General features: G+C 44.1%; 1 protein-coding gene across 1 annotated transcript in view; it reads right to left on the bottom strand.

Moving 5' to 3' along the window:
• COL21A1 (collagen type XXI alpha 1 chain) overlaps nt 1-15,727 on the bottom strand; it is a 472,866-nt gene that overhangs the window by 59,597 nt on the left and 397,542 nt on the right. The window contains exons 20-22 of the mRNA XM_063916728.1: nt 4,815-4,868; nt 4,446-4,499; nt 1,524-1,595 (exon numbers count right to left, since the gene is read on the bottom strand). Of these exons, the coding sequence (XP_063772798.1) occupies nt 1,524-1,595; nt 4,446-4,499; nt 4,815-4,868 (180 nt within the window). The remainder of the gene's footprint in view (nt 1-1,523; nt 1,596-4,445; nt 4,500-4,814; nt 4,869-15,727) is intronic.

The raw sequence follows: 15,727 nt of genomic DNA on the forward strand, positions 1-15,727 counted from the left end.
AGTTCTCCCGGCCAGCCGCAGGAGCTGCTCTGGCCGGGAGTATCTCCTGAGATGCAAAAGCATCGCCGCTGTGCGATGCTTTTACATTTCTGCGGGGGGAGGGGGGGACTGACATGCGGGGCGGACTAGACCTGTGCTGGCCGCCCCCCCGCATGTCTGAGTGCCTGATCATAGCTGTGCGGTATCCGGTCTCTAGGCCGACAACACTAGGTTGACAGTCATTAGGTCGACAACTATTGGTTGACACGCATTAGGTCAACATGGTTTCTAGGTCGACATGTACTAGGTCAACATGACAAAATGTCGACATGAGGTTATCACACAAAAACATTTTTTTTTTCACTTTTTCACACTTTACGATCCATGTGGACTACGATTTGCAACGGTAACCTTACCTCAAGCATGATGAGTGAAGGTAGGCGCCGTATCGTAGCGCTGGCCATAGCCACCCTTAGTAGCAGGAGTAACCTCTGTTAGCCTCCCCCTTACTCTGATCACCTTTTACCGATTTTATTCTATTGGCATCGCTCTTCCACGGGGACGTTCCCCGCCACTCAATAGAAGGTTCCCTCCATTAACACGAGGCTGCTCCGGCTAACGCTACTGCTCAGCGTTTATTCATACATCTCCTGTGGCTGTTACCACCTCGTTGGAGCCTCTACAATAAACGGCGGCTCCAGCCAGCGCCACTGCACGGCGTCTTCAGCTAACAGAGGTTACTCCTGCTACTAAGGGTGGCTACGGCCAGCGCTACGATACGGCGCCTATAGCCACCAGAGGATTCTCTTTAATTAACGACAGCCGCGGCCAGCGTGCACTCAACTAACAGCAGCAGCTCTGACTGGAAACACCAGGACACCATATGTTTCTATCCAAGTGGGCAATAAAGGACTTCCTCTAGCCCCTGACAGATCATACAAACATCCTGGTAAATATACTAAAGACGCCGGTAAATACACAGTAGCAGCCTCTGTTTTATTATTCAGTAATTCCTCTCCTTGTTCCATCAGTTAGGGCTATAGTGGACTCCACCGAGGACGCTCGGTGTGCATAGCCCCAGGAGAGGTAATCACACACTACTAATAACTGATATTTCACTGCTGGGACTTCTATGTTTTATTAGCTACAGTGTGCATGTTGCCTCTGCACCTGTAGTAAAGATTTGCTACAAAGTTAATCTTCTGAAGCGATACAATTTCATTAAGCATGCAATAGCAATAATACAACTTTCAAACAGTGTTACAAATTTACATCTGTATTAAGGTAATGCTCTATATACTGTTGTAACTATCTTAATCTGTGGACACTGTCTATCAATTATTAATACGTTTTTTTTCAGAGTATACACAAATCTTATAATTTTTTTATATATTGTGTACCAGTTTTTATTGGTGTGTTATTATTCTAAATAAATATATTATATCTATTTTGGTTGTCAGCTCTCCACAATTATGGTATACTAACAACACTGTAAGCGCAGCCAATCTTTCTCTTTTTTCTCTTGTACAAAGAGAAATCTTTACCTTTGCACCTGTAAGTCCTGGTATGCCTGTATATCCATGTGGGCCTGGAAGGCCAGTATCCCCTTTTACTCCCTGTGGAGAAATTGTACAGTATGTATATTCAAATAATGAATTAGTATAATACAAATAAATGTACTCATAATTTGTTACCAAACTTTGCTGCATGAAAGTTTAGGATCCATGTTAGCCATATTGTTAAGCCTTGGTGATCAGGGAAATTACGCCTGGTTATTTCCATGAATACAATATGTAAAAATGTTCATTCAACCAGTTAAGTAAATCACGTCATGCTGGAAACTATTATAAGCTGTTCCTGAGAAATTACCATCTGCAAAGCTAGTGGGAATTTGGAGCATTCAGATATTTCACTGGTTTTCAGAGACCTAAAGGGGGATAAACGCGTAGAAATGTGTTCTGAGCAATCTATCACAGACCGCTCAGCAAACATCTCTCCCCCCCCACTCAGCACACAGCGCAATGTGTGCTGAGCGGAGGGGGGGTGCGCTCACTTCAAACAGCAGTGAAATGAGCGACCTGAACCGGTGATAGCGACGTGTGGGGCAGCGCATCGCTATCGCTATGGGCATACACACTGCACAGATCTCTCCGTGTGTACCCTCCTTAAGACTGATATTCCAAGGTTTAGATATGCTTAATACCTATTTATTTCATATGAAATAATTTATTTTAGACATTATATATTTTTTCTGGATATGTAAGGATTTTAATAAATGTTTAATTATTACTTTTTATTGGTTTTATTTCTTTTTTCCAACTCTCATTTCTAGCTGAGATGGTCAAGTCTCTCAGACCACTAATAGTAACACACTTATCATTATCATTGTAATTATTTTCTAACTATCCATATCCACCAATCAGATTCAATCACTTTTCTAGTTCAGTCTAAGAAAATGAAAGCAAAAACTGTATCTGATGAGAAAGACTGCAATATTATCTGTAATGCTGGGTAGACACGTTACAATTATCTGGTCAATCTGCCCGATATTGGCAGGTCGGACAGATAATTGCAGCCTCTATGCAGCAACTGATCCAGTAATATTGATTGATCGGACATACCAGATCGTCCAGCATATCTGTCCAATTCGATATTTTTAAAGTGGAAAGTTGGCCGCATTGGGCAGTGTATGCCCTGCTGCGGCCGACCAATGGACATTTTCCCTGTTCCTTCACAGAGGAATTAATGGGGAGAAGAGCGCGGTTAACATGGTTATTACACTGTGAGAAATCTGATATCTGCACTGTCTGAGGCTGCCAGATAAAATGCCTGCCAGTCTGACAGGTATTTTATCTGTCTGTACTTGTATGCCGGGCATACTAACCAGTGCCTCCACAGCCACTGACCTCTATTCTAAATTTCAAGGTAAAGCATAGCTGCCCAGTTTTTGTTTGCTACATTCTAAAGCAGCCAGTATTTGCCCTGTACGCAAACAATGAAATGCATTTGCAGCCTTTGCATTTCAACATGGTTATCTGGTAGCACATTGCTTCTTGCTTAACTCTTTATCTATTACCAGTTGTTATTATTATGATTATTATTACCAGTTATTTATATAGCGCACACATATTCTGCAGCACTTTACAGAGACTATTTCGCCATTCACATCAGTCCCTGCCCCAGTGGAGCTTACAATCTATATTCCCTATCACATGTACACACACACATTGACTATAAGGTTAATTTTTGTTGGGATCCAATTAACCTACCAGTATATTTTTGGATTGTGGGAAGAAACCGGAGCACTCGGAGGAAACCCACGCAAGTACGGGGAGAATATACAAACTCCACAAAGTTAGGGCCACGGTGGGAATGGAACCCATGACCTCAGTGCTGTGAGGCAGTAATGCTAACCATTACCATTTGCCCTACCTTTACATACACCCCATTAAAACCTTTGCATGCATGGATGAGCCTAATCTTTTTCTTAGCTGTCCTTCTATGTATCCAACTTCTTGTAACTTGCCCATTTTTTCATGGAATTGTTATTTTGCAGGATCACAGTGAGACAGGAAAGGCATGAAATTATTAGTTGAAGGTATTATTTTAATACCCAAAACAATATAAAATGTATATTGAAGGGCATCAAATAAAGAAACCGTAGAAAAGCATCTTGAGATCTAGTGAATCCACTAAAAAAACAAAAACATAAAAACGTTTGCCTAAATGCCATAATTCACACAGTAACTAAGGGGGTCATCCGACCTGATCGCACTCTAGCTATTTTTGCAGTGCTGCGATCAGGTCAAAATTCAGCAAAACTGCACATGCGTATGCACTGCAATGCGCAGGCGCGTCGTACGAGGACAAATCGGATTGGTGCTGGGCGATGGATTTAACAAAGAATCCATTTGCACAGCCGATTGCACCGAGATTGACATGAAGAAGGCATTTGTGGGTGGCAACTGACCATTTTCTGGGAGTGGTTGAAAAAATGCAGGTGTGTCCAAGCGTTTGCAGGGTGGGTGTCTGACGTCAATTCCGGGACCGGACAGGCTGAAGTGATTGCAGTGGCTGAGTAAGTTCTGGGCTACTCAGAAACTGCACAAAACTTTTTTGTACCACTCAGCTGCACAAGCGTTCGCACACTTGCATAGCGAAAATACACTCCCCCATAGGCGGTGACTATCTGTTCGCAGCGCTGCAAAAAATAGCTAGCGAGCGATCAACTCGGAATGACCCCCTAAGAGCACTGTGTATGGAGAAAAAGATGTACAATTTATCTTCAGGTAAAATAATCTCACACTACGATTAAAATAACACTAAATTAAAAACAAAACAAAATATGTATTTTCAATCATGCAAATATAAAAAAATCAATCTGCCAATAGCCCTAAGTGAGGAGAGAATTTAATAACATTGTAGCTTGTGAAGTCTGGAAGTACAGAAAGTAATTTCTCACATACCTTTGCTCCCGCAAAGCCTGCTTTGCCTGGTATTCCAGGATCACCTTTACTTCCCTATAAAGAAACATGTTTAGCTTACATGATAACAACCTACGCTACAATAAACCTGCTTATTATAAAGGTTCAGATATTTTTAATGAAGTGAAACCCTACTAATTTAATTTTCATTGTAAAATATGTATGCCAGTATTTCATACTTTGTCACAAAGCAGTCTAGGCATTTTACAGAAAAGTCTGGATTTTATACTCATAACATGTATTTTACCAAATGATTTAAATGAATGTAGCGTATGAATTAACAAGACATTGAATATATTTACAAATGCATGTACTAGATAAATTAAAAGTAAAAAAGTAATGTATTGTTACCTTAGGCCCAGATGTTCCTGGTGTACCAGGTAAACCCTCTGGTCCTGTCATTCCCTAAAATTTAAAAAAATAAAATTAAAATAAGATTTTACTCACCGGTAAATCTATTTCTCGTAGTCCGTAGTGGATGCTGGGGACTCCGTAAGGACCATGGAGAATAGACGGGCTCCGCAGGAGACTGGGCACTCTAAGATAGAATTAGGACTACTGGTGTGCACTGGCTCCTCCCTCTATGCCCCTCCTCCAGACCTCAGTTAAGGAAACTGTGCCCGGAAGAGCTGACATTACAAGGAAAGGATTTTGGAATCCAGGGTAAGACTCATACCAGCCACACCAATCACACCGTATAACTTGTGATAACTTACCCAGTTAACAGTATGAACAATAACAGAGCATCAGACAACCTGATGCAAACATAACATAACCCTTAGTTAAGCAATAACTATATACAAGTATTGCAGAAGAAGTCCGCACTTTGGACGGGCGCCCAGCATCCACTACGGACTACGAGAAATAGATTTACCGGTGAGTAAAATCTTATTTTCTCTAACGTCCTAGTGGATGCTGGGGACTCCGTAAGGACCATGGGGATTATACCAAAGCTCCCAAATGGGCGGGAGAGTGCGGATGACTCTGCAGCACCGAATGGGCAAACACAAGGTCCTCCTCAGCCAGGGTATCAAACTTGTATAATTTTGCAAAAGTGTTTGAACCCGACCAAGTAGCTGCTCGGCAAAGCTGTAATGCCGAGACCCCTCAGGCAGCCGCCCAAGAAGAGCCCACTTTCCTTGTGGAATGGGCTTTTACTGATTTTGGATGCGGCAATCCAGCCGCAGAATGAGCCTGCTGAATCGTGTTACAGATCCAGCGAGCAATAGTTTGCTTTGAAGCAGGAGCACCCAGCTTGTTGGATGCATACAGGATAAACAGCGAGTCAGTTTTCCTGACTCCAGCCATTCTAGCTACATAAATCTTCAAAGCCCTGACTACAGCAAGTAACTTGGAATCCTCCAAGTCACGAGTAGCCGCAGGCACCACAATAGGTTGGTTCAAATGAAAAGATGACACCACCTTCGGCAGAAATTGTGGACAAGTCCGTAATTCTGCCCTGTCCATATGGAAAACCAGATAGGGGCTTTTACATGACAAAGCCGCCAATTCTGACACAGCCTAGCCGAAGCTAAGGCCAATAGCATGGACCACTTTCCACGTGAGATATTTCAACTCCACGGTCTTAAGCGGATCAAACCAGTCAGATTTCAGGAAACTCAACACCACGTTAAGATCCTAAGGTGCCACTGGTGGCACAAAAGCTGGCTGAATATGTAGCACTCCCTTTACAAACGTCTGAACTTCAGGAAGAGAAGCCAGTTCCTTTTGAAAGAAAATGGATAGGGCCGAAATCTGGACCTTAATGGACCCTGATTTCAAGCCCATAGTCACTCCCGCCTGTAGGAAGTGAAGGAAACGGCCCAGCTGGAATTCCTCTGTAGGGGTCTTCCTGGCCTCACACCAAGCAACATATTTTCGCCATATACGGTGATAATGTTTTGCTGTCACGTCCTTCCTAGCCTTTATCAGCGTAGGAATAACCTCGTCTGGAATGCCTTTCTCCGCTAGGATCCGGCGTTCAACCGCCATGCCGTCAAACGCAGCCGCGGTAAGTCTTGGAACAGACAGGGCCCCTGTTGCAACAGATCCTGTCTGAGAGGCAGAGGCCATGGGTCCTCTGTGATCATTTCTAGCAGTTCCGGATACCAAGCCCTTCTTGGCCAATCCGGAACAATGAGTATTGTTCTCACTGCTCTTTTTCTTACGATTCTCAGTACCTTGTGTATGAGAGGAAGAGGAGGAAACACATAAACCGACTGGAACACCCACGGTGTCACTAGTGCGTCCACAGCTATCGCCTGAGGGTCTCTTGACCTGGCGCAATACCTTTGTAGCTTTTTGTTGAGGCGGGATGCCATCATGTCCACCTGTGGCAGTTCCCATCGATTTGTAATCTGTGTGAAGACTTCTTGATGAAGTCCCCACTCTCCCGGGAGGAGGTCGTGCCTGCTGAGGAAGTCTGCTTCCCAATTGTCTACTCCCGGAATGAACACTGCTGACAGTGCTTGCACGTGATTCTCCGTCCAGCGAAGAATTCTGGTGGCTTCTGCCATCACCACCCTGCTTCTTGTGCCGCCCTGGCGGTTTACATGAGCCCCTGCGGTGATGTTGTCTGACTGAATCAGCACCGGTTGTTTGCGAAGCAGATGCTCCGCTTGACTCAGGGCGTTGTATATGGCCCTTAGTTCCAGGATATTGATGTGCAGACAAGTTTCCTGACTTGACCACAGCCCTTGGAAGTTTCTTCCCTGAGTGACTGCCCCCCATCCTCAGAGGCTTGCATCCGTGGTCACCAGGACCCAGTCCTGTATGGCGAACCTGCGTCCCTTGAGAAGGTGAGCACTCTGCAGCCACCACAGGAGAGACACCCTGGCCCTGGGGGATAGGTGATCAGCCGATGCATCTGAAGATGCGATCCGGACCACTTGTCCAACAGGTCCCACTGAAAGTTCCTCGCATGGAACCTGCCGAAGGGAATGGTTTCGTATGACGCCACCATCTTCCCCAGGACTCGCGTGCATTTATGCACCGACACCTGTTTTGGTTTTAAGAGGTCTCTGACCAGAGTCACGAGCTCCTGAGCCTTCTCCGCTGGGAGAAACACCTTCTTCTGGTCCGTGTCCAGAATCATGCCCAGGAAGGGCAGACGTGTTGTAGGAATCAGCTGCGACTTTGGAATATTCAGAATCCAGCCGTGCTGTTGCAACACTTCCTGAGAGTGTGCTACGCTGAACAGCAACTGCTCTCTGGACCTCGCCTTTATGAGGAGATCGTCCAAGTATGGGATAATTGTGACTCCTTGCTTTCGTAGGAGCACCATCATTTCCACCATTACCTTGGTAAATATTCTCGGTGCCGTGGACAGACCAAACGGCAACGTCTGGAGTTGGTAATGACAGTCCTGTACCACAAATCTGAGGTACTCCTGATGAGGTGGATAAATGGGGACATGCAGGTAAGCATCCTTTATGTCCAGAGACACAATAAAATCCCCCTCTTCCAGGCTTGCAATGACCGCTCTGAGCGATTCCATCTTGAACTTGAACCTTTTCAGGTAAATGTTCAGGGACTTTAAATTCAATATGGGTCTGACCGAACCGTCCGGTTTCGGTATCACAAACATTGTGGAATAGTAAAAAAGAAAAAGAAAATGTACTGGCGCCGGCTGGAATTCAATAACAAAATATATATATATATAATATAAAATATATTTTTAATAATTCAATTAAGAGATTCAGCTTGTCTCTCAAAGATAAAACAACTACATTAAAAAATGAATGAAGTGAATCACATAAATAAAATGGACGCTGTAGGAGATCACAGAGTATTAACCCTTTCAATTCAAATGTCCACAGTTCCTGGCTAGGACACTAATCCACATTTGCCCACAAGTTGTTTTGTATGAATCGTTTTACCAGACTTGCTTCCGGATAAGGTCCCCTAGGAATCCCAAGCAAATGGAGTCCAGATGGCAATTGGGGATAAGTCCGGGTCTGTTGGAAAACTTGTGTCGGAATTTGATCCAGTGGATGCTGATAAGTCCAGATAGTGCCAGGAAGTGGATAGGGTGCTGGTACCTGTGGTCCTACACGGAAAGCTCAACGCGTTTCGCTGGTCTAGTGGGTGCCAGCTTCCTCAGGAGCATGATTCCAGTGTCCAATTTGTAGACTATATATACCATTGCTCATTAGAAATTAATTGAGAACACCTGTTAGCCCTGCTAACACATTAAAATTCATTGCACAAACCTAGTGTTTAGCCATAGCAGAAGGCAATCTATATTGAACCAATATTGATAGAATTCATTATTTACAAAAACGAGTTCCCCAAATAGCTTAAAAGTTTATATACATATTACATAATTTGTGTCATGTGATCACCCCCGATCACATGACACTGCGTATCCAATAACATCAGTGTTAGAATAGTTTCTAATATAATTGCACGCCGGACCACGTGACCCGCTCCGATCACGTGGTCTTGCCGACGCGTCATGCGTCTCACTGAACGAGAGACCGTCTCGTCCTGCATCCCTACTTGTGCAGTGTGTTTCCGCCCGGGACCACGTGATTGTCTCCGATCACGTGACCCCGCCAAAGCATCCTGCGGTTCACAGACCCGGAACAAGTCCCCTCGCCCAGTGGGACGCATGTATAAGGAATTACATCCCAAACTCATATCATTAGAGAGCAGTACTTTTTAGCATTACATGGATGCCAGGATTGCATGGACAATTGAGATGCTGCTACATGCTAGTAAAAATATAATAAATGAAGGAACACAGAAAAGGAAAATAGAATAAATTGAATCACAAGATATTATAATTTAGAGTGAGACAATACGAAAAAACAGATAGGCAGATAAAATATCCAACCATATTTAACCATATTTATCCAGATATTTCAAGGAGACCAAAATTGGAGGAATACATAAGATTTCTTATATCTGAGCATATATCACTGTTATTATCATGCTAAGATATTACTATTACTGTATTGGAGGAAAATTTCCCATTCCCAACCATAATTATATTTCCAAAGTAACCCACACATAGAACACACTATTATATCTATTTCTATTGGGCTTCTATGTGTACACCTTGTTAAAGGGAGTTATGACCGTTAGAGGAAGAAAAGAACAGGAAAGCAGATAAGAGGATAAAGAAAGGATAATTAAATAACAATCAGATTTCACATATGGGGGCCCGGATCAATGTTAGCGGATGGTATTTAACTCAATTGTCTCATTAAGCCCATCTGGATGTAAGGAGCCAAACTTTAGAATCCAGTATACCTCCCTACTGCATAGTCTAGTAAACCTATCACCCCCCCTCGGTGTGGGCTGAACATGTTCCAAACAGATCAGGGACAGGCTTTTCGGATCGCCCATATGTTCCTGCGAAAAGTGTCTTGATACACTATGTTTTTCATATCTCCTAACGATGTTTCTGCGGTGCTCCATAAATCTTGTGTGTATGGGTCTTGTAGTTCTTCCCACATAGTCAATATAGATTGCCTTCTGCTATGGCTAAACACTAGGTTTGTGCAATGAATTTTAATGTGTTAGCAGGGCTAACAGGTGTTCTCAATTAATTTCTAATGAGCAATGGTATATATAGTCTACAAATTGGACACTGGAATCATGCTCCTGAGGAAGCTGGCACCCACTAGACCAGCGAAACGCGTTGAGCTTTCCGTGTAGGACCACAGGTACCAGCACCCTATCCACTTCCTGGCGCTATCTGGACTTATCAGCATCCACTGGATCAAATTCCGACACAAGTTTTCCAACAGACCCGGACTTATCCCCAATTGCCATCTGGACTCCATTTGCTTGGGATTCCTAGGGGACCTTATCCGGAAGCAAGTCTGGTAAAAAGTTTCATACAAAACAACTTGTGGGCAAATGTGGATTAGTGTCCTAGCCAGGAACTGTGGACATTTGAATTGAAAGGGTTAATACTCTGTGATCTCCTACAGCGTCCATTTCATTTATGTGATTCACTTCATTCATTTTTTAATGTAGTTGTTTTATCTTTGAGAGACAAGCTGAATCTCTTAATTGAATTATTAAAAATATATTTTATATTATATATATATATTTTGTTATTGAATTCCAGCCGGCGCCAGTACATTTTCTTTTTCTTCTATATATATATTTGAGGGAACTGACCTTCCCTGTACAGGCTGCCGTTGACAGCACACTCTATTTGTGTATTGTGGAATAGTAACCCCTTCCCTGTTGAAGAAGGGGAACCTTTACCACCACCTGCTGGAGATATAATTTGTGAATCGCCGCTAACACTACCTCACTTTCTATGGGGGTAGCTGGCAGGGCCGATTTGAGGTAACGGTGAGGGGGCATCACTTCGAATTCCAGCTTGTATCCCTGAGACACAATCTGTATAGCCCAGGGATCCACCTGTGAGCGAACCCACTGGTGGCTGAAATTTCGGAGACGCGCCCCCACCGCTCCCGGCTCCACCTGCGGAGCCCCAGCGTCATGCGGTGGATTTAGTGGAAGCCGGGGAGGACTTCTGTTCCTTGGAACTAGCTGCATTGTGCAGCTTCTTTCCTCTACCCCTGCCTCTGGCAAGAAAGGACGCACCTCGGACTTTCTTGTTTCTTTGTTCTAAAGGCTGCATTTGATAATGTCGTGCTTTCCTAGGCTGTGCAGGAATATAAGGCAAAACATCAGAATTACCCGCTATAGCTGTGGAGACCAGGTCCGAGAACCCTTCTCCACACAATCCTCAGCCTTCCATATGCCTCTTAAGTCGGCATCATCTGTCCATTGCATATTCTACAGGACACGTCAAGCAGAAATCGACATAGCTTTGTCTCTAGGACCCAGTATACTCATGTCTCTTTGGGCATGTTTTATATATATATATATATATATATATATATATAAATCTCTTAAGACAGCATTAATATATATATATATATATATATATCTCTATATATACATATATCTATATATATTGATAAAGCTAAATATTTATCTTATAACATTCACTATATATTGGTAAGAGACTCAGTACGCAATGGGCGTACGGGGTACCGTAAGGGTACGCACTTAGCGTAGCAGGCGCTTGGCCGTGGTCGAGACGCACGAGCGACACGTTCGCTCACGGCTTACGCTGGGTATCGAGCACGCTATAGGCGGTCCGAGTACCGTAATGCTATGCTACTAGCGTAGCGGACGCCGTGCCCACAAGAGGAACACGAGCGGCGCAGACGCTCACAGGATGACACACAGTAAAACTTGTATGCAACACAATGAAAGGATGTGCTTATGCTGTAAACCTTATTACTGTAATATTACCACAATGCAACGCTGATTAACCCTTATCATATGAAAGCTGTTGGAGCGATTAAGACGCTCAGTATACCCTCAGCAATGTAATAAACACACAATACCTTGCTAAGGTTCCAAAACCTTTACTAACGAGATTTAGTTATGTGAAAAGGGAAAATACAGTTAACATTTCATACACTACAGACTAACATCAATATCTAAACATAATAACTACACATATACAATATACAACAGCGTAACAATAACAGAGAGAGAGAGAGAGTATGGCAAATACAAACAGAGAACAGGTTGGTTACAGAGAAACACTTACACACTGGGGAATGATCGCTGCGCAGTCCTGGTACCAGCTCTCAAGTTAGTCAGTGATGAAAACCTTTTGTGGAGAGTAGACTGAGCTGGCCCAAGCTGGCTGCCTTATATACACTGCATACAGTACACTACAAAGGGACCTACAATCTCATTGTTCATTGGACACAGGAATCCATCTTCACACTATAACAAAAGGTCATAGGTTGATTCAAACAGGTGGGCTGTGACTATTTCATACTGCTCAGGTGGGAGGGAATCTCAGGATTCCCGCCGCATGGATAATGAACTGCAAATATAGCAAATGTCCATAAACTTCTTATAGACATAACTATTCGCAGGAGCGATTAATTTCTCTCAAACCAATACCGGAATGTTTCTAATAATATACTCTACCGTTGCATACTAAACACCACTGCTCAAAACCTGTCTGACCCTTCGTATCATGTAAAGAGGGATTTCTCTGTCTATGAACCAGTTAGACTAAACAAACTTACTGATATTATTAAGGAGACCATAACCTACAAAATGCACTATTTGGATTAAATATGTTGTGATCGAGTCGCTCGCTAGACGCTTGCAAACTCCGCCGTAAATACACATCTCCATGCGCAAGAGACGTCGGAGCGTCCCTTACGCAACCTGAGGGGATGCGTACGCACGGGGGAGTGGGTGCATGAGCAGCGGGCAAGCGCATGGGGTTAGTACAAGGCATGAGAATAACGATATTTTTCGACTTTGACAATATCTACATACTAGGTCTCAATCTCTGCTGATAAGGTACCTGTCCACGCTGCCCCAGCGCTATAAACCCATGCCGACACAATCGCCGGTCTGAGTAGTGTACCAGAATGTGCACGCTATCTGTAGGATCCCTGAGAATAGCTGTTACGACAGGTTACCTTTTGGGCAAACGTGACACCCTAGGGGAAGATTCCCATCGTATCCTGGCCCTCGTGGGGAAAGGATACTGCCTGAGAATTCTTTTTGGGAAACTGCAGTCTCTTGTCTGGAGATTCCCGCTCTTTTTCCTCATGAGAGGAGGGAAATTTACCTCAGCTTTCTTCCCCTGAAACATGTGTACCCTTGTGTCAGGGACAGATGAGTCATCAGTGATATGCAAATCATCTTTTATTACAATAATCATATATTGAATACTTTTCTGCCATTTTGGCTGTAACTTTGCATTATCGCAGTCGACACTGGAGTCAATCTCCGTGTCGACATCAGTGTTTATTATTTTGGATAGTGAGCATTGAGAGACTCTGAAGGTCTCTGCAACATAGGGACAGACATGGGTAGATTTCCTGTCTGTTCTCTAATCTTTTGTGCAATAAATTCACCTTAGCACTTAATTACACATATCCAACAGGTGTCGGCGTTGTCGACAGAGACACCCTCACACACACATATTTGCTCTATCTCCTCCTTAGGTTAGCCTTTTACCTCAGACATGTCGACACACACGTACCGACACACCACACACACAGGGGATGCTCTGTTTGAAGACAGTTCCCCCACAAGGCCCTTTGGAGAGAGAGAGTATGCCAGCACACACCCCAGAACTATATGACCCAGGAATCACACAGTAACGTAGTGTTAACCCAGTAGCTGCTGTATATATTGTTTTTACGCCAATTTATGTGCCCCCCCTCTCTTTTCACCCTCTTCTTCTGCAGGGGAGAGTCTGGGGAGCTTCCTCTCAGTGGAGCTGTGGAGAGAAAATGGCGCTGGTGAGTGCTGAGGAAGAAGCCCTGCCCCCTCAGCGGCGGGCTTCTGTCCCGCGATTTTGTGTAAAATAATGGCGGGGGCTCATGCATATATACAGTGCCCAACTGTATATATGCTGCTTTTGCCAAGAGGTACCTAATTGCTGCCCAGGGCGCCCCCCCCCCCCTGCGCCCTGCACCCTACAGTGACCGGAGTGTGTGGGTTAGTGTGGGAGCAATGGCGCACAGCTGCAGTGCTGTGCGCTACCTCATATGAAGACAGAAGTCTTCTGCCGCCGATTTTGACGTCTTCTTGCTTCAACCGCCGGTTTCTGTCTTCTGGCTCTGCGAGGGGGACGGCGGCGCGGCTCCGGGAACGGACGACCAAGGTTAAGTTCCTGTGTTCGATCCCTCTGGAGCTAATGGTGTCCAGTAGCCTAAGAAGCGCAACCTAGCCGCAGTTAGTAGGTTTGCTTCTCTCCCCTCAGTCCCACATAGCAGAGAGTCTGTTGCCAGCAGAAGCTCTCTGAAAATAAAAAACCTAACAAAATACTTTCTTATTAGCAAGCTCAGGAGAGCTCACTAAAATGCACCCAGCTCCGTCCGGGCACAGATTCTAACTGAGGTCTGGAGGAGGGGCATAGTGGGAGGAGCCAGTGCACACCAGTAGTCCTAATTCTTTCTTAGAGTGCCCAGTCTCCTGCGGAGCCCATCTATTCTCCATGGTCCTTACGGAGTCCCCAGCATCCACTAGGACGTTAGAGAAAAGTTACTATGCTGCGTTGGTGAGAACTACACAAGTCTAGACGAGTTAGTAATAGATTATGAAGCCGAGAGAATGTTTTATTCTTCTTGGGTTGACATTATATGAATATAGGGGAGATGTATCAATCCTTGGAGAAAGATAAAGTACTAACTAATCAACTCCAGTCATTTTTCAAACACAGACTGTAAAGTGGGAGTTAAAGGCTGATTGGTTGGTACTTTATCTTTCAACACTTTTGGGGGGTATGCAATTACCCGCAATAGTGCTGCAGGTGTCAAAAAAAGGTAGGTGTTGTCTGCGTTTTTTTAAAAGCCCTATCCAATTAGGTCCCACGAAAAACATCCTGTTTGCTCGCAAAAGTACATAGGTCCTGCGAAAAGCTGCAGACCTATAAAATTTTGAGGCACTTATCGTAGGTCTAGGGCAGTGATGGCTAACCTTGACACTCCAGCTGTTGTTGAACTACACATCCCAGCATGCCCTGCTACAGTTTTACTATTTGGCCATGCTAAAACTGATGCAGGGCATGCTGGGATGTGTAGTTCAACAACAGCTTAGTGTCAAGGTTAGCCATCACTGGTCTAGGGGGCACTTTTCACAGATTAGTGCTGGCATCAGTGGGAGGGGGGAGTGCACCACCTTGGGGCTAATTAGCCGCAGTAAATTGGATACCCCCCTTTTTCTCTCTCCAAGCTTGATACATCTTTCCCTATATATGAATATGTGTAGTAAGATATCCACATGAATCAAAGACTTTCCTTTACAACTTTAGAAATTGTAAGCTTGGTACACAACTGGTGAATGATCGGCCATCCTGCCAATCTGATGACTGATCTAATGATTGGTAAACTTTGTGCACAAACAATCTTGTGCATGCACACTTACCAATCATCCACCCAAGATGTCTGGCAGCAAACCCATTTGAATATGCCAACTCACTTGTGCAAACATATCAATGGTTTCTGCGGCCAACCTATAGCGCATTCAGCGGGTCAGCCGTACACACAGGCAGATGCACCGATATATTGGCATGATATTTTGCCAGTGCTGCCATTCATAGATATTTTGTCTGTACACATGAACACATGCACTATGAGCTGAGTTGGTGTCTCTTTGAGATGTGTATGAGTTTTCTTGTGTTAGGCAGTTCATCGATTAGGTTTGCAATGTTGTTTTATATTGTTCCTTCATCTCTTCTT

The sequence above is a fragment of the Pseudophryne corroboree genome, chromosome 4 (genome assembly GCF_028390025.1).
Source record: "Pseudophryne corroboree isolate aPseCor3 chromosome 4, aPseCor3.hap2, whole genome shotgun sequence".
In the NCBI taxonomy this organism is placed as follows: domain Eukaryota; kingdom Metazoa; phylum Chordata; class Amphibia; order Anura; family Myobatrachidae; genus Pseudophryne; species Pseudophryne corroboree.